Source organism: Mchenga conophoros, linkage group LG13 (genome assembly GCF_057382185.1).
Source record: "Mchenga conophoros isolate Kocher_MC1m ecotype Shallow Benthic linkage group LG13, M_conophoros_male_GT1.1, whole genome shotgun sequence".
Classification (NCBI taxonomy): Eukaryota; Metazoa; Chordata; class Actinopteri; order Cichliformes; family Cichlidae; genus Mchenga; species Mchenga conophoros.
The window spans coordinates 15,284,370-15,311,067 of NC_140538.1; the positions used below are offsets into that span (position 1 = coordinate 15,284,370).

Genomic DNA, 26,698 nt, shown 5'->3' on the forward strand with positions numbered 1-26,698 from the left:
CAGCAAAACACAGAGATTCTACTTTGCTTTTCACTTGACTGAGCTCTGCAATTTGATTTGAAGTTAAAACAAATAACACAATGTGCAAGTACAACATTAAAAGAAAAGTTGTATGTGGTTAGGTCAGGACTTATTTCAGTTATGTCATGGTTCTTGTATTTATTGCTTCTATTGGAAATTAATAAAAACCCATTATTAACAACCTTTTGCGAGGAAGCTAGGAGTGATTTTTGACTCTAATCTAACGTTTGACAGACAGATTAATGCTGTAATCAAGACCAGTTTCCTTAACCTTTGGCTACTTGCTAAAGTGAAGCCATTTCTCTATTTTAGAGACTTTGAAAGAGCTATCCATGGCTTCATTTCATCTCGCCTCGACTACTGTAATAGTCTTCACTCTGAAGTTAGTCTGTCATCAATTAGCCATCTGCATCATGATTACTAACTGGCACATGCAAGCGAGGCCACATATCCCCCATACTGGCATCATTACACTGGCTGCCAGTTAGTTTTAGAATTAATTTTAAGATTTTATTATTTATTTTTAAGGCGTTGCACGGGTTAGCACCCTCATACCTTTCTGATCTTTTAAATTGGTACACTCCAATGTAGCTTGCCATCACCAATGTGTGAATGTGTGCGTGAATGGGTGAATGACTGAATGTAGTGTAAAGCACTTTCGGGTCCTTAGGGACTAAGTAAAGTGTTATACAAATAAAGGCCAATTACTCCTGCAAGATCACTGAGGTCTGCGGATCAATTGCTCCTGCCTGTCCCGAGGTCCAGATTTAAGCACAGAGGAGATCGGGCCTTTGCTGCTCCTAAATTGCGGAACAAACTTCCCCTTCACATCAGGACCTCACCAACATTGGACACTTTTAAAACCTGTCTGAAAACCCACTTTTACTCCATGACTTTTAAATCAGAATAAGTTTGTATTACTTTTATTTATCTTACTTCTTACTCAAATCTTTTAATTTTATGATTCTTTTTCTTAACTTTTATCATGTCTGTGTATGTTTTTATATCTTTTGATTATCTTAATTGTACAGCACCTTGGTCAACATTTGTTGTTTTAAATGTGCTATATAAATAAATTTGACTTTGACTTTGAACAATTGACTATACTGGATATCTCTGTATCTACTCACATGGCTGCTGTAATTGCGTGAATATTAATACATTTGTTGTGCAATACCTTTGAGGTTATAAACAAAAACAGAATCAATACCAACTTGTAAATATAAACATAAGCAGAATGAGTATCAACAAGTAGCCACTTTCGGCAGGAATTGTTCTCCACACCTCCCACAAACTGCACTACATGAAATTTCCCCTGTGTCCTGTGGTGTGCCAATATCCACGCTGCCAGGGATCTAGAAAGCAGCTGACTAAGAACCAAAACAATGGTATGTGACATCCCAGTGCTTTCGTGGGCTGGCCATTTGTGTTTTCTTTGTGGTTTTGCTTTGTCATCAACAGTATTGCTTTTCTACTTTCTGCCACAAAGGCAACAATAATCTCTGGAAGCCCCCAGGATCAAAGCATGCATGGCAACAGCCAGAGGGTGGTTTGGGGGGCTATTTCGCCATCAGCCACTACTGTGCAGCGCTCAGTCTAGCATGAGACAGCCAAGGGTGAGCAACCAAGTTTTCACACATTAAAGGTGCTAAGGTGGACCAAGCACTCCGGGAATACCACCAGCCCACGGGAGAGAAGCGTGCCATCATGTTTAAGACAAGCTACCGGCATGAGGTGCACAAGGAAAAGTATGAGCGCTCGGATATCTTTGAGGATGATGCTGAAGAATCTGCAGGTATCTCAGCCATCCAGGGCTGGGAGAGCCTCCAGGAGCTCAACAGCCGTTTTGCCCGGTACATCAACAGGGCAAGAGTCTTAGAGCAGCGCAATGCCGTGTTCCGCAAGCAGCTGGAGACACTGCAGCGAATGGAAGAGGCCAGCGGCTTGGAGGAAGCCTTCACAGAGCAGATTGAAGTCAACAGGCAGCGCATTCGAGAGCTGTTCTCCGACCATGCCAAGCTGCAGCGGGAGCTGAAGGATGCTTGCCGCATGCTGGATGAATATACCAACAAGTAAGAGAGTGGGTAGTGGCTGGTGTTTTATGTGCGTAAGGAGTCAAACTTCTTCCTCAGATATGGAGTAATGAGAAAAATGTCGTTACTATAGAAATGTCATTAAAATGCTAATGAACCCAATACTAAGATGATGATGACAATTGTTGCAAGAAGCGTGGCATTTTTAAAAAAAAGCCTTCAAATGATCCTATTCTATAAGCAAGAATTGGAATACGGCAGTCAGGAACATTTGTTATAAATGGTTTAAATCATATGTGCTATACTGTGTCACTAGTAATTATAAAACACAATGTTAGACATTAAATTGTGATAATGCCGCAAACTGTATAAAGGAATCAGATTATATACTTTTATATACTTTTTTTCTTTTACCCATAACAAAAAAGCAACACAAGCAAATATCCATCCACCCATTTTCTAATGCTTATCCACTCCAGGGTCATAAGGAAAAGTCTCAAATGTTTGTGAAGTAAAGCCCGAAGTATATCCATGGCTCCAGTATACTATTAGGAAAACAAGGGGGAGGGAGAGAGCGAGATATTTCTTTTGTAAATAAGGTGAATCAGTTGATTAATTGGAACTGTCTAGAAAGGCCTTGTAATCATTTATCTGCAGGCAGTCTTGCTGCATTATTGATCAGTTAAGAATAACATTAACCAGCTTTGGTTGAATTAGCAGATAAAGGCAGGTGGATTTCAGCATGTATAATCGGGATTTTTTTACTATGACACATTACAAATACAACAGAGTTTGTTCAGCTATCCCTTCTCACTGTGAGCTTACCATGTCAGCAGGGCATTATATATAAATAATGTGGTGGTATATAGTGTAATCACTGCACTCTGGCTTTATATGAACACATAAATGAGTTCTTTTGTCATTCAGATACAGAAATGAATGTGATTATCAGGAGCAGCTTCGAGGCACACTGGAACAGTTAAACAAGGTAATATCTATAGTTAAAGCTATGTTTGTTTAAGCACCCCTACAAAAGGACATTTATGACTGCGTTTCAGTAAATGTGCACTGTTACTCTCTAACATTTAAGTGTGGAGCATGTGTAAGTAAAAATATAAAAACCTTCGCTGATGATATTTTGGAAAAATGAAAGTTTGCCTTTTTTCCAATGCATTCTTCTGTATTTTAAAAATTGACGAAAAGCAGAACCACAATGAAAAGATATTTCATCTGAAAAAAAAAATATCAGTATAAAGGATCAGATATAATTCATTTAGATTGAAAATACCAGAGCGCTACCACTATGACACTTTGTGGGACAGTAGAGAATTTTCTTCATTGTTATTTGAATGCAGTCTGCCACTGATGTTTTTGTTAAAGAAAAAAAAAATAACATTGTGGCACTCAATTATTTTTTCCTCTCTTGGGTCTCTTTACCTGCAGGAGGCTGACAGCGCTCTGCTGAGAAACCTGGAGTACCAGATCCAGTCTCAGTTTCTGCAGGATGACATCAGTTCCACCAGAGACAGACACAAGAAGGTCAGTACTCTAATGGGAAATGATCAAAGTTAACCTAAACCAAAAAAAGGAAATTACTTATTGAGCTTTGCTAACTACTAATCCTCTTAAGATCTTATTTAATCATACATGAAGTATTCTCAGCAAGAAGGCAGTAAGAGCTCACTGAGATCTGACTTCTATCCTGGCAGTGAATAGTATTAACAGCCATCATAGCGACATAGCAACGAAGCATGTTTGCCTAAGTCACCGAGATTACTATATTCTATTTCATATTTATCTCCTTTTTTATATACATGGCAATATCTTTTCTTGATTGAATACTATGATTGCTACTTGAAAGATTTACAGCGCACCAGATTCTCCTGAGGCTAAATGTAGTCTGCAAAAGCACTACTTTATTAAACATTACTAGAATAACATGGACTTTTTTCTGCATATTTACACGAGATTATCATTGCCTAACTCGTGTTTAGGGTTCATAATTAGCAATGCCAATACTTTAGTTGCTATCAGCAGATATTATACTGCTGAAAAAAAGAAAACGTAGAAAAAAGGCAAAGTCATTGTTGTGCTTTGTGCATTAAGTTTCCTTCAAAACTAATTTGCAGTAACAAATTATGCAAATTTAAAGGGAAAATAAGCAAATGCTGTAATGACGTGGATTAGAGGTTTCTCTAAAAATGCTCTGCTTGTTTATGCCATGTGTCTTTAAAACATCGATTAAAATGGTTAAAACTCTATAAAACACAATTTTTTTTTATCAACTACAAACAAAGAGCGCTCATATAATAACCCCCTTTCAGTGTTTAATTACGCTCTGGCATCTTGAAATTGTTTTTTGACAACATAAATAAACTCAAGAGAGTTTTTTTGGTCTCGATTTATTGCCTATTCCCCACTCAGTCCTGTTCCTTTTGACCAGGCAGCCCACCTCAGGCTGCAACTCTTTGTTGTGACTCAAATCCTTGAAATTATTGCCAGTGGATATATTATGATGTTCCTGGGGATTTGTGAATTTACTGTCGGTGATGTGAGCGCGGAAAGTATTGCTCAGAAAATGCTCATCATATGACTGCAAAGCACATAGAAAAAATAAAAATAGACCCTCTTTTGTGATGTAGCAATAGCTAGAAGGTCCAAAACAATGGGTGCAAAAACACTGAAACAAAACAAAACAGCATACTTTGCACAGAATTTCATGCCTAAGCATTTTCTCTCCTTTTTACTTTCACCCAGCGGCGTGTTTGGTAATGAATTAATACATGACTCTGCAATACTGAGATCATGAGCAGATCAATGGGCACTACTGTCAGTGTATTATGTCAGAAATAATAGAGTCCTCTCACATGAATATTGGGCTTGTGGTCTCGAGCTTTGAAGTATCCTTGTGGAAAGACTCTGAGCTCAGCCTATTACAAAAGGATTTGGACAGAAAGTCTCGGCCATGCTCGAAGTAAATGTTGTGCCATTTATAAATACATTTCAGCTAAATGAAAGCCTTTTATCAAATATTTCATTTTCAGCTGATTTTCAATAGATTGTGATAAAGAAAAGAGAAAGGTTTGTTAGCTGAAGATTTTAGTCTACAAAGTGGAAGAGTTACAGATTTATTATTTTTATTTTCATTCTACTTTTGCAGAGTTTTCTTACTAAAACTTTCCTTTTATATTGTCTTTCTCTCCATAGAACCTCGCAGAGATCCAAACCTATGTAAACATTTTAAAGCAAATCAACCAGACGCTCCCCCTTGTTCCCAATGTGTCAGTTGGCATCTCCGAGGTGAGGTCACTAATGCAGTCATTGTGTGTGTGTGTGTGAGTGTGCATGGCCCTCCCTGGGGGAGAAGATGGTGTTTGCATGTGTGCCAGCCCCGGCTACATGTCTGGGGTTGATGAGGTTACTGGCTTCTCTGTCCAATTGGTTGCCTGTGACTGCATCTGTTTTTGTATACGTGTGTGAGTGCATGTGCAGAAAGCACAGGAGAGAGACAGTCACAGTGCCATCCAGACACATTGACAGGCCTGCAGTATGAGAGTGTCAGGGCACATAATGAAGCAAATGCTGTGAAGAACGGCTGTGCATGCTAATTTTCTAGTAGCGGCGCCACAGTGACAAGCGTTTGTGTGGCAAATTGGAGATTTATTTATATAAACATTTCTCAGAGGCATGTTGACTCTAAATGCAGAAATTGTTTAATTGGTTGGATTAAGTCTCTGCGGGTACTAACAAAGAGCCACAACTCTTGGCTCTGCTGTGCTGAGCTGACATCCAGTGGAAAATAAAGTGTAAGCAAGTGGGCATGACTTGTGCATGTGTGGCAGTTCCAGATGTTTCCACAAAAGACAAAGGAGGACACTGATTGCTGATGAAAATGGAAACTGTGTGGCCTTTGGAATTGACAGACCACTTTGAACTGCTAGATATAATTTTGTTGCACATGTACAATGACAATAAAGGGGTGTTTTATTTTATTCTACACTCTAGTCTAGTCTATTATATTTAACTGGGTTGAAATGGGGGTATTCTTTCTTCTGAAAAAGATAAATGAGGTATTCTTTGGGGTATAGTCACCCTACAGGGAGGTTTCAAGAACATCAAATACATATATACTGCAGATTACTGAAACTACCAGTTTGCCCAGTAAGACTTTAATATGTCACATTGTATTTATGTTGTCTTTCATGTCATCTTGAGCTCTAGAACTCAAAGCATGTCTTTTCAGAGAAATATTTGCATGGCCATTTTTTGAGAAAATTGTGAGACATCACTTCTCCTCAACAAAACTTTAAATCAAATCAAATCAAATCACTTTTATTGTCACATCACATGTGCAGGCACACTGGCACAGCACATGCGAGTGAAATTCTTGTGTGCGAGCCCCACAAGCAACAGAGATGTGCAAACACAACAACACAAACGAGCAAAATACAAGAATGGCCAACCTGAAACTAATAAATATATGTACAATATATAATAGTGTATGCATTTCTGGATGTGTATACTAAATATTTTCCTGTGTGTGTGTGTGTGTGTGTGTATACACATTTTTACAAATTAAATAGTAAAAAAAAATAAAATAAATAATAATAATAATAATAATAAAATATATAAAATATACAGAGTTGAATATGTGCAAAACAAGTGGCATTTATATACAGTGTGGAGTGCATAATGTTGAAGTTCCAGTAGTGAAGCTGAGGTGTCTATGACGTGTTCAGCAGTCTGATGGCCTGATGGAAAAAGCTGTCTCTCAGTCTGCTGGTACGGGACTGGATGCTGCAGAACCTCCTTCCTGATGGAAGCAGTCTGAACAGTTTATGGCTGGGGTGACTGGAGTCCTTGATGATCCTCCCCGCTTTCCTCAGGCAGCGCTTCCTGTAGATGTCTTGGAGGGAGGGAAGCTCACCTCCAATTATCCGTTCAGAGCACCGCACTACTCGCTGGAGAGCTTTGCAGTTGTAGGCGGTGCTGTTGCCATACCAGGTGGTGATGCATCCAGTGAGGATGCTCTCAATGGCGCAGTGATAGAAGGTCCTGAGGATGCGGGGGCTCATGCCGAATCTTTTCAGTCTCCTGAGAAAGAAGAGGCGCTGCTGCGCCTTCTTCACTGTTTTGTTTGTGTGTACTGACCACGTAAGATCCTCAGCCAGATGTACTCCAAGGAACCGGAAGCTGCTCACTCTCTCCACAGCAGCGCCGTTGATGGTGATGGGGGTGTGTACTTCTCTGCACCTCCGGAAGTCCACTATCAACTCCTTTGTCTTTGCGACGTTGAGGGTGAGATGGTTGTCTTGACACCAGTGGGTCAGGGCGCTGACCTCCTCCCTGAGAACCCCAGTAGTTTTATTGCGGAGTCCGGTACCTTGTCCGATAGCCAGGTTTCTGTGAGGCAGATCACGCAGCAGTCCCGCATCTCTCGCTGGAATGAGATCCGTGCCCGAAGCTCGCACAGCTTGTTCTCCAGAGACTGCACATTAGCCAGTAATAAACTGGGTAACGGTGGTCTGTTAGTGCGCCGTCTCAGTCGAACCAGAACGCCAGATCTTCTCCCTCTGCGTCGGCGTTTGCGGCCTCCAGGGCCAGAGAACAAAGGCGTCTCAGGTGAGATGAATGGGGGGTCTGCAAACGGAGCGTCCGTGTTGCAAAACTTGAACTCCGGAAAGTTATAAGAAAGACCGTCTTTTATGTCTAGTAAGGTTTGTCGGTCGTACACAAGGAGACAAGTGCTGCTCGTGAAAAAATAAAGGAAAAGTAAAATTAATAATATTTATTGGTAGCAGTAATTAGTTTAAAGTACATGTGAAGTGTTTTGTATGTTTCTTGGTTTCTTTTTAGTTGTTTTGAATGGAAAAAATGAAATAAACGTATTTCTCTAAACCTTTAAGCTATATAATAACAATTAAGCTATTTCAGTCTTATAAATGGATGCCTTTTAAAGGACAGAGAAGCACACCAGCTTGTGACTTCAGTGATGCAGATGTGACTGTCTCTATCTTTCAGGCAAGATTAAAAAAAACCCCATTCTGGGCACATTGTGAGCCAAGCTGATCTCTGTATACTGTATTTGACTAACTGACCTGCCAGCTGTTTGAATGCCTTGCCATGAATGTAATGTGAGTAACTATGAACATTTATCAGATCCCAATTTATCTTTATTTCTACTTGCAGCCTTTAGTTTAAGATGACCTAAAAAGTGTAAATTTCAGAAACGTCCTCTTAGCTTAACCTTTTATTGACAGCAGAACAGCCGTACGTATTAGAGATTGTCAGAGTAGTACAGACTTTTACTGCAGTAGCTGATGATACGTTTCAAGTATGGATTGGAAAAAAATGTACAAATGTTAATAATGTCACTTTCAACGACAACAGCAGAAAAGCCAGTAAGTATTGAAAATTACAAACTGTTAGATCTAAAAGGAATGCATTTCAAATTAACATAAAAAGCCACAAAATTCATTGAAAATTCCTTACTTCGGGAAGAGAGACCTTACTGCTGGCTAAGTATGTGTGGTATTACCTTCATTTTGTAGAGACACACTGCATTTGTCTGCATGTCTTCACTGATTTGTGCTCCATGTGTGAAGGAGCAGGAGAAGCTGTTGGCCCAAAAAAAAGTACCAGTGCTACAGAGTCAGCTGGAGGAATACAAGAGTGCCCTCTGCCAGCTGCAGGCCCAGAAACAGAGACTACAGACTGAGGTGGGTCACCATGACAACAGGAGGTTTCGCCTTAATTACATCATGTTTTTTCTTTTTTCTTTTATTTCCTTTGCTCTTTTTTTTTATTGCCAAGCTGATATTTATAGAAGCACACAAAAGGATTTCTCAAAGGAGCCAAGAGTGTTTTTATTAGAGGAAAACTATATTCCACAAAGACCAGTCCAAACTCCCAGTGGCTGCTGTAACTAAGCTCACTTTTAGAGTTAACTGATGATTCATTTGGTCTAATTCTGCAAACATTATTCAGTTGCAAAATACACATCTGAAAGACTACAATATCACACTGCTCATTATTTGATTTTTCTCAGACCAAAATTCCAAAATCAGAATTTATTCTGATATCTTTGCACATTTGAAAAGCTGCATTTTGTGTGCTTTTGTGCTGCGTATGTATTTCCTTGTCTAATTAATCAATCCTTTCCATTCTAATGCATAGAGTGGGCTGTTATACAATTTATTTACAATAGTTTGCATTTTTCAGTATATATATATATATCAATCCACAGTTCTATAAATTGTGTTTCAGTCTTTTTTTTTCTACACTTGGATCTGTAAGATATCCATATCAGTGGACATCCTTAGATATACATACAACTCCCGCTCTAAGTGCAAAATCCTGGACTGAGAAATAAGGATCCTTTAAAGCTATTCTAGTAAAATTCAAAAGTTGAAACACGAAGCTTGAAATGGAGGTTACAGGTTCCCTTTAAATAGGTTTTCACCTAACAGCGTCATTATGTCACAGCAAAAGATGCCGCAAATGTGCCAGTAGGTGTCAGCAACGGCCCTGCTATGGAAGATTAATAAGCTAAAAGGTAGAGTTTTGTCAAAGTAGTGTGTCCTTTCATGAAAGAGAAACACAGCAGTGCTTTATTTCAATAGCACAGATAACTCAAAAATAAATATATTGTCTGCACTGATTTCAAAGCACGTTCTTTCATCTGGCTGCGTTGCTTTTGATATAAAACCTCTGCTATATGCACAAATAACAATCTTCAGTCAGCTTTCGTTATGCACTTTACATACCTGTCTATTTGATCCTGCAGGTATAATAAAGATGCATATAGTGGCATTTAGTTCATTCTCAATATTTCTTAGACACATTGCATTACCGCTAATAACGTGAATTTCTCCTTGAAATCACCCTTGTCTATTCTTCTCTGCCTCTTTCTATTCTATCAGAGTACAATGTTGGAGCAAGCCATCAAAAACACCCAGGAGAGCTATGACGATGAGATCCAAATGTACAATGAGAAAATCGAATCTCTGCGGAAAGAGATTGAGGAAACTGAGAGGTCCTTGGAGAAGTACACCAACGAATGTCGCCACCTGGCAATGTATCAGACATCCCTTGAGAATGAGCTGGAGAGGTACAAGAGGATCATTGAGAATGAAGATAACAGGTAAGCTAACACCACTTTGCTTCTATTACACCTAAAGACACACTCGCACACACCTGAATGAGAACATTAGTTGCTCACTTCACTGAGTGATCACTAACAGGAATGTCACATACTGCTGGCGCCCAGTAAATCTGATACAGAGCAATAAATTCATTTAAACGAACAAATTATCACATGGCTAAAAAGGTTTAATCACACAGTCAGCGTGAGCATAGTCTTGCAGCAGCTAAAATAAATGTAATTTAAAAATAATAATAATAAATTTTAAAAAATAAATTAATTTTCTGAGATCAGCATAGATTCAGGCAGTGCACACTTCTGTAAATATGATCTCTCTTAGGACCCTACAATAATAGAGAGAAACAATCAGAGAGCCCTCTATGAGAAAGCCTTTGGCAATGGAGCTGTTTTTATTAACAGGCTGAGAAGTGATGGGAAAAAGAAAAGAAAAAATAGAACACATTCAAAACAAGACAAATTTGATGTACCTCTTGCAAAACATCCTTTTAATTGTGTGTAAAAACTTCAAAATGTAAAACATTAATACTGTCATGGGTAATTTGTAATTGGACAAGTATTTTTATGTATCACCTTTGTGGCTTTTTTGACACTTAAAGCCAAAACTGCCAGCATAACTTCCAGGGTCACTTTCTTGAAAGACCTTTGGTCACTTGGCCTAAGATAAGATAAGATAGATAAGATAAGATAACTCTTTATTGTCATTGCACAGTCATACATAGTACAGTAGTACAATGAAATTGGAAAAACTGTCCTACGTCGGCACTACATATAACACAACACGACACGATATGACACATCACAACGTAACAAACAACACAACACAGTATATTAACTTAGTATAAAAAAGAAGAATAAGTGTATGTGTATTGCACACTGTTATTATTGCACATTAATTATTATTGCACCTTGTTATAAATATAAATATTATTGTTATCGTTTTAAACATTGTTACCTCCCCCTAAAAAGTCCAGGGAGGTATCCAGTCAGGTCAGCTATTTACATTGATCAGGGCTATTGCCCTGTTGTAAAAGCTGTCCTTGAGTCTATTTGTTCGGGACCTCAGCAGCCTGAACCTCCTGCCAGACGGCAGCAGCTTAAACACCCGGTGTCCTGGGTGTGTGCAGTCCCGTAGGATGCTGCGTGCCCTCTTGAGACAGCGAGTGCTGTACAGGTCCTTCAGGGAGGGAAGAGGATGTCCAATGATTTTTTGGGCCATGTTGATGACCCTCTGGAGTGCCTTTCTGTGTGCTGTGGTGCAGCTGGAGAACCACACACCGATGCAATATGTCAGCACACTTTCAATGGAGCAGCGGTAGAAGACGGTCAGCAGCTCCTTCTTCAGGTCCATTTTTCTGAGGATTCTCAGAAAGTGGAGACGCTGTTGGGCCTTCTTTAAGACCGCAGAAGTGTTAGAGCTCCATTGGAGGTCTGTGTCTATGTGCACACCCAGAAACTTGAAACTGGAGACCCTTTCCACGCACTCCCCGTTGATGCTGACAGGCTGCAGCTCGGACTTTCTCCTTCTGAAGTCAACTACCAGTTCTTTTGTTTTGGTGGTATTGAGGTCCAGGTTGTTGTCTGCACACCAATCTGACAGCCTCTGAACTTCAGCTCTGTATGCAGTCTCATCTCCCCCTGAGATGAGCCCCACCACAGTGGTATCATCTGCAAACTTGATGACTGGGTGGGAACTAACACAGTCATGTGTGTACAGAGTGTACAGTAGGGGACTCAGTACACAGCCTTGTGGAGAGCCGGTGTTGAGGCTGAGGGCTGAGGAAAGATGAGGCCCCACTCTAACTCTCTGTACACGGTCTGAGAGGAAGTCTCTGATCCAGCGGCAGGTGGTGGAAGGAAGTCCAATTTCCAGCAGTTTATCTATTAGTCTGTCCGGGAGTATCGTATTGAAAGCAGAGCTCAAGTCAACAAAGAGATGGTGGTGTGGAGCGTTGTAGCAATGGCATCTTCAGTTGATCTGTTAGCTCTGTATGCAAACTGGAGCGGGTCGAGTGTGGGTGGCAGGCAGGACATGATGTGACGTCGGACCAGTTTCTCAAAGCACTTCATTATAACAGGTGTTAGAGCAACTGGTCGGTAGTCGTTGAGGCTGCTAATGTTAGTACGCTTTGGCAGTGGGACAATTGTGGCTGACTTTAGGCACGGCGGGATGCAGGACTGGGACAGTGAAGTGTTGAAGATCTTAGTGAAGACCCCAGCCAGCTGGTCTGCACACTCTTTTAGGACCTTTGCGGTTACCCCATCTGGTCCGGTGGCCTTCCTGGGGTTCACTGCCCTCAGTGTGCGCCTCACCTCATATTCCTGCACTATGAGGCTTGGGCTGCTGCTGTCCGATGTTTTTGCTGCTGCTGCCTCTGGTCCCTTCACCTCAAAGCGTGCGAAGAAGTGGTTCAGCTCCTCTGCAAGCTCCGCGTTACCCTCAGTCAACGTGGTATTGCCAGGTTTGTAGTTGGTTAAGTGCTGAACTCCCTGCCATACCTGTCGTGAGTTGTTGGTGGTGAAGTGGTCTTCGATCCTTCTCTTGTACGCTGCCTTGGCCTCTCTGATGCCTCTTTTCAACTGAGATCTGGCTGCACTGTACTGCATACCATCACCGGATCTAAAAGCGGCGTCACGTTGCTTCAGCAGGACCTGGACCTCTTTAGTCATCCAGGGTTTCTGGTTGGAATACACCCGGAGACGTTTGTCCACAGTGACACTGTTGACACAGAAGTTAATATATGAGAGCACTGATGTTGTGTGCTCTTCAAGGTCCCGATGTTCGAACACGCTCCAGTCCGTGTTTTCAAAACAGTCCTGCAGCTGATGTGATGCACCTTCTGGCCAGGTTTTCACAGTTTTTGTGACTGGGGGGGCTCTTCTCCTAATGGGAGTGTATGCAGGGATCAACAGCATGGACATGTGGTCTGACAAACCTAGATGTGGTAGAGGGGTTGCTCTGTAGCCTTTTTGGATGTTGCTGTAGGCTTTATCCAATGTGTTTTTCCCCCTCGTTGCACATTTAATATGCTGTTCAAATCTGGGGAACACTGACCTTAAATCAGCATGGTTGAAGTCCCCAGCTATAATGTGCACTGCGTTTGGATGGGAGTTCTGCTGGTTGCTAAGGCGTCGAAGGAGGTTAGATTTGCTCCTTGTGACACTCAGTAGGTTTATTTTCTCTGCACAATCCACCAACAGATGGCACCGTGTGACAACAAATGTGTCCTTCCTTACCAGCTCAAGGCTTTTTGTTTTCATGTAAGATTGCCTATATTTAGGTCATTTTATGTGTTATGTGTTATTTCATACTTTGAATCATATGAATGATCAGGTTCCTCTGCACAGGAAAACTGTTCAGAACATCACTGTGTAACAATTTACTGCTCCCTTTCCTGTAGGTTGAATTCAGCAATAATTGGCACTCCCATTACCCTGCTTACCCCTAATTACCGCTACACTCCCAGATCTACTGCATCAAGCAGAGGGAGAGGTAAGATCACCAAGAACACAAAACAGATAACAGCTAGTTTCAGTCGCAGTCGTTATAGTTGAGACACCAACATGTGTCCTTAAAGATTATGTCTAACAAAAGCAATGTCCTTATAATATTTAGAATGTACAAAGATTTAATAGTGCTGGTGTATACATTTTTTTAATTTTATTTATTTATAGCTAGTTGACCTAAACGTCATTTGCGTCTAGATATCACACAGGCTATTCAGGATATCACCAGTATCAAGCCACGACAGAAGATAATGGTTAAGAAGGGCCTGAAGAAGAAGGATCTGACCCCAAAAGATGTGATGGATAGTGGCCAGGAGGAAGAAAACAGAGCCAGTGGAGAGGGTCCAAATGAAGAAACGAAGGGGGTCAAGTCTGAGGAGGTGCAAGAGGAGGGGGTGAAGAGAGAAGAGCAGAGACCTGCTTTCAGTGGAGTGTCTCCACAGGATGTTCCAGATGGAGCTCAGATTAGCAAAGCCTTTGACACTCTCTGTAACATTGTCAGAGAAAGAATGAGGAAATACAAGAAGCCTGAACCAATCGCTGATTTCTACACCAAGGGTCGTTATGTGCTTGTCACCGGTGACGGAAGCTACCTAGATCCCTGCTTCTACACCTCCACACCATCAGCTGGCCACATCTTTGTTACTATCAGAGATGGAATGATGGCTCCCTATGAACCTTATGGGCGTGACACACCATCCCCTCCACCTCCTCAACCCATGATAGATCCTAGGCCTCTCAGTCCAACCGTGCCCACCTCTGGAGGAGAAGGAAAGGAGGATAAAAAGGGTGGAATACAAAAGGATAATGGAGAAAAAGGTAAAAACAACAATAGAGAGCCTCAACCTCACTCAAAGGAGCCAAGACCAGTATCTCCACCCTCTGGCCCAAGCTCTGGCCCCAAAGATCCCACCCCAGGTGCTAAACATCCCAAGAAAACTAGGGATGACAACGGCCCAAGCGGGCCCACTCCAAAGCCTGCACCTCGTGGTGCCAGCACCAGCTCCAGTTCAAGTTCCAGCACTAGCACCAGCACCAGCTCGACTAGCTTTACTCCAGATGCCATGACTTACGAGAAGGTGGAGGTTGTGGAGTCTGTGGAAAAGTTCTCCAATGGCCGCAAGATGAAAGGTTATGAGGAAACTTCCGTGGTGGTGGAGACCATGATTGAGAAGTCCAGCAAGAAGAAACACTGAAACCATGTCACCTGACATAAAGGGTCAGAAAACCAGGACCCTACATGAGACAGGTTCTCTAGCTGGAAGATAATATTGATACACTCGGACTTCATAACCACCACTGTTTCTAAAACTACTGTTTTAACTCTAATGTTCTTGTCTCTTAGGGAGACCATCCACACATAAAGAGCAACTAGACATTCCTGCTTTGATAAACATTGCTCTTCCATTTGCTTGCAGTCTCTGGTCTTGCGTCCAGAATATGTTTTGCTGGTTCCATAAGTACTGCTGTTGTTGTTCGAGATATTCACCCATACTCATGCTGAGTCCTTTACTGTCTGAAAACTTGGAACAATGAAAAAAACAAAGCGCCACCTATAAAAAGAGAGAAAAAACACAAAAAACTGAAAACAAAAAGCTGGGCCACCCTTTTTGAACTATGTCTTAGAACTCTGACCTTCCCCTTTTTAGCTCAATTGTTCAATTGGATGCCACTGCCTGCCCTCAGCACAATTTTGCTGTGTATTAATTTGCTTTGATATATTTAATAATAAAAAAGACCCAAACATCAATTGATACATTGTTGTGTTTGCCTTCACATAACCAACATGTAGCAAGCACCTTATACGTTCTATTAATATATGATAAAAGTCTTTTTTACTGGACATTGTAGGTGCCTTTGAACATTTACAAATGGCTTAGAAGGTCTCACTGCAAAGGCTGCAGCAAAAAGAATAATAGGATTTTTTTAATGTGACCTTACCTTGTTCATAATGTAAGACAATTGTAGGAGACAAATATGATACAGAGTATGTAAAACACTTCAGAGAAGATTTCTAAGACGTATTTGAACAGATTAGTCTGAAATCTCACTTTATAAAAATGTATATATTACTTGGATTACTGCTATTAATTGTGCTAACTTATTTGAGTAAGATTGAATAATGGCTGAGATAATTAAAAGTCTCCATGCTAGTAATGGTCTTTTTCCACATTCTCTCCTCATACATGAACACTGATTTAAATTTCTGCCCAACAGAGGAAGTGGAAGTAAGCTGTAAAAGCAATTTACTGACATTAGATTTTAAGAGCAACAATTGCTTACTTACATACCGAACTGCACACTGAAATTAGCACAGGCATTAGCATTCATTTTGGATTATGAGGCAGCCTGATGAATGCATATCTGATATTCACATTGCTTTTAGTTCGGGTTGCATCTGGGTAGCTAGTTCAGACAATTGCTAACTTTCTGCTCTTTGCTGCTGCTCGTTTTTCATCCTGAAAGAGTTTGTTTTGTAGGAAAGTAAGTGTTTTAGCTCTCTTTAGACGATCCTTATTTACATCCTAAAACATATGTCCAGAAAACACTTTATTTACTGAGTGAAGCCTCTTTGTTTTAAATATTTACAGTCAATAGGCTGTAAATAATTTATATGACAGTGATTTATTGGTGCTACATTTTGCTTCTATAAATAAAGGAAGTGTCTATAGTACCTAGGCAAGGAGCCTTTTAGAGGGGTTATTCTGTTTATTGAACAGCACAATACAGAATGAAAGAAGCCTGGGAAAGATTAGACGATTTCACTTGTTGATGTGTTTTACAGTAGGGTGACTGCTATCCCACGGTGATCCTGCCTGTGCTCCAGTTTTAGTGGAGCACAGGCAGCATCATGTAACCGAGAATGGCTGGTTTTCTACATGCATTCACTGTATTTCAAATCACTCAAGTGCTTTAATAAACAGCTGAATAGATTTATTATAGTCCATCAAAGATTATGAAATATGAACTGATGACTACAGGCTGCAAAATGAATTACACATTCTTTCCATGTTTATATAAACAGTGCATGTCACAAAAATATAAACAGAAAGAAATAGCACTGCTCTGTTTGCAAGATATTAAACTTTAAGTAGAATGGCACAGAAAATCATTTACAGTCACAAACTGTACAACATTTGGCAGAAGAGAGGTGTAGGGCAGTTAAAGCAAGAGCATGAAAGAGTGGCTTGTGTTTGCTTTATGTACAGTTCTGTAGAGTGTAAAAACCCAAGTGATATAGTTTGTTTTCTCTCTATAGAATAGATTATTGAAGGTTACACTTTTATCATGACTGGATTACAAGAAACATTCATCGAAGGGGCTAATTTTAACATCTGATAACAAAAATCAGAGACAGGAGAGGAACGGAGGTAGACCAAAGGGAGGATAACAAGGGACTTAGGAGAACTTAAGAGATGCAGTGAAATTTTAGAGAAGGACAGAGCGAGACTGCAGAAGGAAGATAGGTGATAGGTGAGCTGGCAACATGCAGATGGGATTCTAGTTGTTTTTACTGAGCAAACTCTTCAGACTTCTCTCTACAGCCTCATCCAGCTCCTCCTCCAGCTCCTCCTTTTTGGACATGGCCAGTTTGGACTGATAATCACGTACTATCTGGTCTATATAAGGGGCACTTTGTGTTCCGTGCAGCATGAGAGTCCACTCCTTCAGGACCCCTCGCTGTGGCTCGTCACCCTGAAAGCCCACCTCAAGGACCCAGGTCCCACGGGGGTCCTCTCCCCAGGTATGCGTGGTCATGAAGGGCCACTTGTCAAAGCCCACCTTGGAGTCATCATCACGGGGCCTTCGGCTCAACAGTATGGATTTTGTGCCCATTGGTGAGGTCATGTTGATGTTGAGGTCACCACGGCGGCTGGCATTGACAGTGACTACAGTCTGAACATGCTCCAGGTAGCGGACAAAGTTGTCCTTTCCCTGACAGGCTTCAGTGGTTATGGCCAGCACCAGCTTGTTACCAGACTGGATTTTACTGGGGAAGAAGAATCAGATTGGAGAAATGAAAACTACATGTTAGAGAAACATAGCAAAGTAACATAACAGCTATGAAAGAGAATGATGAAACAAGACCATGTAGTATGTGTAGTAAGTATTATATGGCCCTGGACAATGGCACTGGGAATCCCTGAATGTAATCGTGAGAGAACAGGTGAAAGAACCGTTACCTTTTACCTGCTCTTATTTTAATGTTCCAGTAAATACAGCACCTGACCTATTTTTTCAATAGAACCAGCCAACCCTGGCAAAAAAAGGAAGCGCCTTTTTTTCTTGTTCCCTCATTGCACAAAAGCATTCATGACTGTCATGTCTGATTAATTTACTCTGTACTTTTTTTGTTGCAGTGAGAATAATATGCTCTTTGGTCAACACTAAAAGACCACATACATGATATTCTAGAAGTAACCAGTTTGCAATGAGTCTAAAGCTTGTTTTCCAAAATTTAGAGCACAGATGTCATAATTTCTTCTTACTCAGTAATTTCACAGGTGTTCCCTATTTGCTAAATTGACTGGTAGTTGCATAGCACCTTTTTACTACAAGTCTCACACAGTGCTTTTATTCTAATAGACGTCTATTATTGCATATGATCAAAATTTCTACTGATTTCTAGGCTCATCATGAGATTTGCTGTTTGCTATGATAGCTGGTTTCTCAAGTGTTGTCGCTTTTTGGTTGGTAAGACATACTTTTATAATTCCCTGGGTGATGGGAAGAAAGAGTGGGAACACAGCAGGGTAGGGGTGGTGGCCAAAGGCTGTGAAGAGGCTTAATAACATTATTAGAGGCTAAGGCCACATCACAGCAGTGGGAAATGGGCCTGGTTTAGGGGGTGAAGAGAGGGAAGCAGAGAAGAAACACAGAAACTGAGAGAGAGAGACGCATGGAACAGCATTCAGTTTGAAAAATGATTAATAGGGCGCTATGCAGAGCACAGCGAGGTGAGTGCAGTGGTGAGCTGATTAACTAAATTGCTATTCCCAGAAAAACAGAACAGCTCGTAGCGCAGTACTGCACAACAAGTTACACCCTGTGATAAGAAATTTGACATAGCCAAATATAAGAGCTTTGTTTTTTCTCCATCAACATTAGAAGTGTTATATGTAAAAAGCCCATACTGTAAAGAAGAAACACTTCTTTAAAAACATGTAGTTAATGTCTGGATGTACTACAACAGCTTTTCTTGGCATCTTCATTTTTAAAAGCATTATTCTTGGGGAGTTAACTCGTGATTTATTTTTTTATTACAGCGTGTGCATATGAACCTAAAAAGGGGATCTTGTATGCAGCAGCTGCATTGTGCCTATCAGTTAACATGCAAGAATAATTACAGCAGTCGGCCGTGGAGCAGGGACAGAGATGCCTCTGAAGGGCAGGACCAGTGGAGATTAAAAACAAACCTGCCACACAGCGTGGCACTGTGTGCCAGCTCCACTGATAATGAGAAGTTCTCCTCCAGCAAAGTAAGCTGCAGCGAGCCCGAGCAGCTATCAGATCAGTGTTGAGAGTGTGTTTGCTAGAATGGCGATGTTAGTGTTTATTGCTTTTCTCCGCTGATACAATATCATCAGAGGTGGGCTTGTTGTAATTATAGCTCTACCACAATAGAGGCAGCAAAAACCCTGCAGTGCTGCTTTGGAAACAGTGAACTGATGAAAAATATGGCACAGCCAGTATAGCTTTCAATACGCCACTCAAAAGAAGAGAGAGGTTTCTTTTGGAGCTTCTTACCTATGAACATCACCCGCTACTCATTTTTCCCTGAGATATGAAAACCTTTTTCATCTCTGTGTAAAAAATAGGTTATTTTTTGTTTGGGGGTTTTGTTTTGTTTTTTGCACTGGAAGCTTAAATATCCAGATAATAATGGCAGTGTAAAGTCACCAGCACTCTGTATAAGAGAGCAGGTTCTTTCCACCATTTGCATGTGGTCTCTCCAGGGATGCAATAAAAGCTGTACCATGCTCTTTTTTTTTTATCTGTCACTGAACTCAGGGGAGGGACACACAGACACACAGACACACACAAGCACACAAAGGAACATTTTCACATCATGTTGTCGTGACTGAATCGTCTGTGAAGCTCTGATTAGAGACCGAAATAAGGTACTGTGGGTGTTGATGGTGGAAGAAAATACAAAGACGGACTGCATTCACTCAGCTTTTTATCTTCACCCACACACTGACACTTTCACAATACATGTTAAAGCATTACTTTAGGTCACACACATCTACACAAATGTACACCTCCGCCAGGATTGATGGCATTTCCAGGGAACTCCAAGCCTACTTGTGTTGCTCTAATTAGAGCAAATAAGAGGGATGGAGGAAACCACCAGGCATCGCACACTTAAGCTCAAAGCCTTACGATATGACAGATGAATGGATACCAGAACCCTTGTGACTGGTGCAGTGGTGGGGACAGGGGAATCAGAGGAAGGAATTAAGACAGAGATGGAGATTGGAAGCACAGTGAAGTGAAAGCAAGGCTGTAGATGGACAAAATACAGGGAAAGGTAATGTACTAATGTAGTGAGGATAAGACGAGAGGGAGGACGCATTAACTACAGCTGCATCTGTGAAATATAAGGGCAGAGACTGAAGCTGCCAGAGCTCGAACTGATGTAGTTAACATTATTTCATGTGAGAAATGCATCATGCTTAGAATGATATAGTCATTTTAAAGGAATCCCATCCAAAAAACTATATTGCCTCCTTCCCGCCAACTCCTGATGTAGCCACAACTTGATTACGCACTCAGACATATGACTCATAAAGGTTACTTGTAACAGGCATGCAGTTTTAAGCATGTTACATATTCCCTTCTGTGCTTTAGTAATTCTGTTGCTAAAGATGCTCCCCAGACATTTTGTAGACATAGATTTCTTGTGAGTGCACACTGGGAAACAACAATAGTAATGGTAACATTAGCAAATTAAAGGAAAACCAACAAAATTTTAAAGGTCTCGTGGAATCTCCTGGAGACAAGGACCAAAGCAGTTGTTTTAATGGTGGTGGAGTAGAACGTTACCTTAGACATCAGGTTAAAATCTCGCTTAGGTTGTGATATAGTTCACTGTGTACTTCATATTATTGCCATACTCAAACATTCAGTGACTGCTTGTATCCTATGGTTTGGAGTATTGACATCCTGGAAGAGACCACTCCCAGCAGAACAGAGGTGTTCCATCATAGGATAAATATAATTATCATCCATAGCAACTTTGTATTGATTTGTAGGAAAGCTTCGCACATATGACACATCTGGACCCAAACCATGCCAGCAGTTCCCCTACCCCTCACCCTCACGGCTTTAGAGAACCACCATATCACCTTTCTCCGTAGGCGATTGCAGGCTTTTCCTTTATTTTGTCCCCTATCTGTAGTTGTATTGACACAAAATCCTTCTGGTAAGTGCAGACTTCATGATGTGCACTCAGTCACTTCCCTTTAACAGATAAATTAGTCATCTGGTAAACTGAGCACATACGTTATTCTTCGCGATGAAGGTCAAACATCCCAGGGAAGTAAAATTAGCAAAACTGTCACTATCAATCAAAACAAGACAACACAAGACAAAATGCTCAAATCTATATGACCACTTTAGATGTTTAATTTAAGATGAAATTTAGAAATGTAATTCCTCCTCTACCAGGGTATTCAATGTTGATCTTTTAGAGGTTCAAGACCAGCAGAGACTGATGACCCAATCCAAACATTACAGCATCATGAAGTAGACACTCCCTTTGCAATGTTTTATTGAATTGGGCCATACTGGGATTACCCAGTAATTATTTGAGTGTGTCTTTTGCACTCAGCAGGGTTTCACTTTTAAACTTTTGGGTAAAAAAGCAGTTTGAGATCGTGGACTATACAGCGTACATATGTAATATGCAGCATTTGGGGCACAAGAAAATGCAGAATAAGTAGAAATGTGACTCACTGGACTTCCTGAATGGATCCAGCTACACAATGAAAACGCTCAGGCACAGTTTTCCATTCCTTTGCCATTTTCACCATGCCACCAGCATCCAGCACGCCATAGCCGAAAAGGTGATTGAACTCGAGTCCCACGCCATTCCTTCGCCACTGGTGAACTTCGTCATGGAGCTGGTTTCTCTTAGAAGTTAGGACTGACAGGTGCTGCATGTCTCTCCATGTCAGGTTAGGGCTGTGGATTGACAGTCATGAGTGCACATATAGGCAAGGGGGGAAAAAAAGAGTGACAGAGAAGAGACAGCATTGTAGGTTAGCTGTGGTAGGGCTAACTAGAAAAACACGGAAAGCTTAGTTACAAGTAGTAAAAGCAAAAGAAAACAAATGTTACATTTGTAAACATTTCTGATTCGTGGGTTTGCTAAAATTAATTCAATTATCTAAAACATCATAGAGTCTATGCTTGGAGGCAGAAGGTTGCTTTTGTCTGTGTCTCCCTCCATTATATTGGCTGTGTGTAGTGACAGCTTTGTTCTGGCTGACTCACTGACTCCTGCTGCTGCACGATTCAAGTGTGTTTGGGCAGTAAAAAGGCTCGTGGGTTATTTGCTGCCGGACAGGGTGAGCATCCGCTCCTCCCAACAGCAACATCATTATTGTGTGTGCAAAGCAAACACCATTTCTTTACTCAACTTCACTATCTGGTGTTAGTTAAAGGCAAGAGAATCTTGTCACCCTTTAACGTGAGAAATGAAGCATCTGAGAAAAGGAAACGTCTCCCCTCGAGGATTATAGAAGCTGTAATTCTCCAGGTTTCATAATAATGTGTGGGTGGGTTTGCTTAAGTGTAAATGTTTTCAATTACTTTCTGATCCACAAGGATCCTTTTCTTTAGAACTAATGAAACTCATAAAGTGAATTCTATCTTGTAATGGAGTGTAAATGGCATGATTGACAGATTTAGTATGACACATCAAGAATGGAATCCATAGATTGCAAAGATTAGCCTCCAGACAGAAATATTTTCAGCAAGCTAAGATAATAAGTGTTGTTTTATTTGTTTGGTTTTTTTTGGTATCATCTGACATATATGGGAAAGTACTGAGACCTCTTAAAAGAAAATGAACTGAATTTCTTTTAGCCTTGCACTAAGGTATAAAGAGCATTGATCCAGGGTTATTTGTGCCGTTGGTACAAACATACATTGAGTCTGTGCTCTGTGGGCGTTAGAGTGAGTGCAGTTTTTCCTTTTCACAGTTGTGATAAATAAGCAACTCTGTGAAAAGTGGAGAGATTATTTGTGCTCTCAAGGAGTTTAGATGCACACAGACAGAGGACGTTAAAGCCATTACTTCAGAAATACACAAAAGCTCGAGGTTGTACTTAAAAACAAACTGAAGATTGTCCAGATCTAATGGTTAAAATTATACCTTGTGATTATCACTTTCTCCAGCAGAGTGAAGTTGAATAAGGAAACCTAATTATGTTTTTATACAGACAGTCTGTCTAAATCAATAATCGCAATTATTATAGCACTTTGAAAGGACCAGTAGAGTACATACTTAGCCTCAAGAGCCAGAGCAAAGACACCAGCTGCCTCTGGCGCTGCTGCTGAGGTTCCCGAGTGACGCAGTGTGCAGTTCCCGTACAGATCTGTAGTAGCCTAAAATAATCACAAAAAGGCAACTTTATACGTAGAATCAATCAACATTTTTTATTGTTTAAATTTGTTTTTAGAAGGCACTCTTCAAGTACAAGTGAAAAAATTATATATATCAAAGTAATTTTAATCTTTATTTTGTGTAGTTGATTTTGCCATTGTTGCAAATATGCAAAAAGATGTAACGTTATAATCAAAATTTCATTATAGTAAGTCAGTAATATGTTATAACAATTGTTGTATTAAATCAGATAACTCAATATGCATAAAGAAAATCCAATATTTCTTCATATACGGTACAGAATTTCTTTAAAGGACTTTGTGAAATACAAATAAATGTTGTGGACACGGGGAACAAGGACAAAAAAATTGTATGAAATAACAGTGATTTTGTCTGAAATAGACACAGTTGTGCATGTGCTTAGCAAGACGTCTGAAAGCCACAACTCCAGACCTGTTACTGAGCCATTACGAAATTTAAAAAGCAAACGTCAAGCCAAAAATGGGAAAAATTACAACGGCTGGTCTCCTCGGTTCCCACTTACAGAGTGACACGTGATGCAAGCCATGGGCAAACATGCTGTTGTCCTATTTGGAACCATATTGCTCGCATCAAATTAAAAACAAGCACAAAGTTTTAAAAGAATATATACATTCATGCATTCAATTTTTTGCACTTGACATGTTGTATTTATACTATTTTCAATGAAATCCTTTATTTAACGTGTTTTCATTGTCTTTGCATATATTATAATTATGTTAGTGAGAGTGCACAAGATACAAAACAACCTTTTTATTATGTTTCTGCACAAATATGAAAAGACATAGAGAGATGTGCATGACCAGGGTGCTTTGGCTGAATAGCTGTGCACACACATTGAGAAAATGTTTATATCTCTGGATAAACAGTGATTTCAATTTTAATTTGTGCTTAATTAGAAATGATAACAGACTGACATTAATTAGAGGGGAAACCCTTGGGAAGATCCATGACTTTGTCAACAGCCAAAGGTGATTTGCATAATCGCTTATGCTGCCTTTGCATGCTTCATTCACAAGCATGTTATATAGGATGTTGATCAATTTATGTGCATACGAAGACAGAAGAGCAATTATTATTATATATTATTATCCTGGGATTATCCTAAAACAACCCAAGATGTCATGTATTTGTTCTTCACGTAAATGTGCAGATAGGCTTGAGCCAGCTGTACTTACACACACTCACACAAACACACAGACATCCATTATGCAATTAAATGCTGGGCTGTACGTCACAATGAGGAGCAATTCTTCCATCAGAAACTGACAGCTTCATAAGTTACATTCATAGTATCTTCTGACTGCAGGGCGAATTGAAAAGCTATTTACAGTTCCATCTATGAATCAGAAGAGCCATCGTTTAAAGGCATTTAACATCACAAACAAGCCTTGAGTCATCTTTGAATGGAAAAAGATCAGGGACCCTGAACTATCAAAACATTTGATAGACATTACGGCAAACATTTGAGGTTGTTTCTTCTTTCAGAACTGTGTTGCACACTGAGATCAAAGAAAACACAAGCACACTCACCACTCCAGCCTCTGGGTTCCTCTTCCGTCCATTACTGAATGTAGATGCCAGGGTGGATGAGCAGCTCTCGTCATACAGAGCAGTGCGCCCATCGTTGATGGCAGAGTTGATGGAGATTGTCCACATACTTGAGGCATAACCATCGCAGTTACAGTCATCATAGCTACCACCATCTCCTGAGGCCCAGACATAGATGCTGCCTTTCCCTCCGCGCCCCTAAAACAACATTATCATCATGATCCCAGTGAAATGAAAGTGTGTCACAGTTCTTGTCTTTTTCGCTGGAATTCATTTGGGTGAAATGAAAATTGGAAATCTGAGAGTTTATGATGCATATCAATGCGCTTAGAACTTTAAATGATTGAATAACAGGACTCCTGTGTATATTTCTCAATTACTCACTGACAACAGGCCAGTCAGACCTCCCTTGTCACAGGTGGTGGTTTCCTATTTGGAATCATTTCTTTTAGTCACTTCGGGCATGCTCTTTAGAAGAAACTGCTTAATCACCCACTGCCCACTGAAAGCTGGCAAAACTCTGCTGTCTTTTGGCAGGTGTTTTTTTTTTAATTTGTTTAATTATTTGTCTTCTTTATTATTTCGTGAAGTAGAAAGAAGGATCTGGGGAAAACTGGCAGGGAGTCAATGAACAATCTTACATTATTAAAGGATCGACACAGAGGATAGCATTTAAGCAAAACACATAAACTCCACTGGCCCACGCTGTCCAGCCCACTGGTATTAAAATAAATTGATTTCTAGAGCTAAATAAATTTTATTGTGATATTCTGTGCCTGTAAGCATGCAAAGCAGGCAGATCTCATCAGAAGGTCGTAATATTAAAAAAGACACAATGCTATTGATGAAAAACTTTGTGATTGCACAAATGATAGCAACAAGAAAAAAGAAAGCACTCAAAAGAATTCAGTGAAATTTCTATTGTGTACCAGAACTGGCAACTCACACAGGCACACAAGCCTGTTTTGTCCTGTCTCTTATTTTTCCATTACAGCATGTAAATTGGCATTGCTACAGTCGAGGAAGGTAAAATGACAGCATTTTTTTTGTCTTTTTTTCTACACCTCATTCTGCAAATTTAAACACAGTAAAATGACATCTTTGTTACCGATAGAGTGCCTTGAAACATGAAACAACTGACTGTGGCTCCACGCAGAGAGCATCCTCCTCACCAAATGCTGCACCTGTTCTACAAAAGGCCGACCATTTCCCCACAGAACAAAGGATCAAGTGGAGGAGGAGTGCCATGTCCTACCTTTCATGATGCTTATTTATCTCTTTTTATTTGAAATGCAAAAAGAGGTTTGAGTGTTGTTGAGCACACCTATGTGCTTTAGGCCTTCTGCAATCTGTCTCCTGCACTATCCAAACAAAGTGCTTTCATTTGGAACAGCACCCAGTGTATTTAATTCCATTAAAGCCATGCTGCCTTATTCAGCTGTTAATATGAAATAATGTGCTTCTTAATTTTAAATGTTTCCCTTTGTGCACAATGCACATCATGTTCGGCCTACACAATAGCTTACATAAGTGATCATTAGAATCTAAGTGGCAGATCGCAGAGTGGCTGCTTGATTAGTTGTGTTTACATGATCAGACATTACAGTGAGCTTTGCTCCCGCTCACCTACCCTGCCTACGACAGGGTCATTTCAGACCAACCCACACCTGGCTACATGATGATTAATCAGGCAAGCAACTGGCAGTGGCACTACTAGCATGACAGCTGTGTGAGTGTTTGTGTGTGTGTTTGGTCCAGACACTGCTGATGTTG

General features: G+C 40.5%; 2 protein-coding genes across 3 annotated transcripts in view; one reads left to right on the forward strand and one right to left on the reverse strand.

The window, feature by feature from the left end:
- Positions 1-1,591: 1,591 nt before the first annotated feature.
- On the forward strand, positions 1,592-15,462 carry bfsp1 (beaded filament structural protein 1). 2 transcript variants are annotated; one of them, XM_085296666.1, is made up of 8 exons: positions 1,592-2,093; positions 2,982-3,042; positions 3,498-3,593; positions 5,262-5,354; positions 8,660-8,773; positions 9,977-10,197; positions 13,617-13,708; positions 13,921-15,462. In XM_085296666.1, the coding sequence occupies exons 1-8, from the start codon at positions 1,729-1,731 to the stop codon at positions 14,916-14,918; spliced, it is 2,040 nt and encodes a 679-aa protein (XP_085152792.1). In that variant the 5' UTR covers positions 1,592-1,728; the 3' UTR covers positions 14,919-15,462. The 2 variants fall into 2 exon arrangements, with proteins under 2 accessions (XP_085152792.1, XP_085152793.1); XM_085296667.1 differs by having other exon boundaries at positions 8,666-8,773.
- Positions 15,463-16,408: 946 nt separating this feature from the next.
- Positions 16,409-26,698, reverse strand: part of pcsk2 (proprotein convertase subtilisin/kexin type 2) — a 29,396-nt gene continuing 19,106 nt past the window's right edge. The window contains exons 9-12 of the mRNA XM_085296668.1: positions 24,908-25,123; positions 23,237-23,337; positions 21,682-21,909; positions 16,409-17,713 (exon numbers count right to left, since the gene is read on the reverse strand). Of these exons, the coding sequence (XP_085152794.1) occupies positions 17,224-17,713; positions 21,682-21,909; positions 23,237-23,337; positions 24,908-25,123 (1,035 nt within the window). The 3' untranslated portion in view covers positions 16,409-17,223. The remainder of the gene's footprint in view (positions 17,714-21,681; positions 21,910-23,236; positions 23,338-24,907; positions 25,124-26,698) is intronic.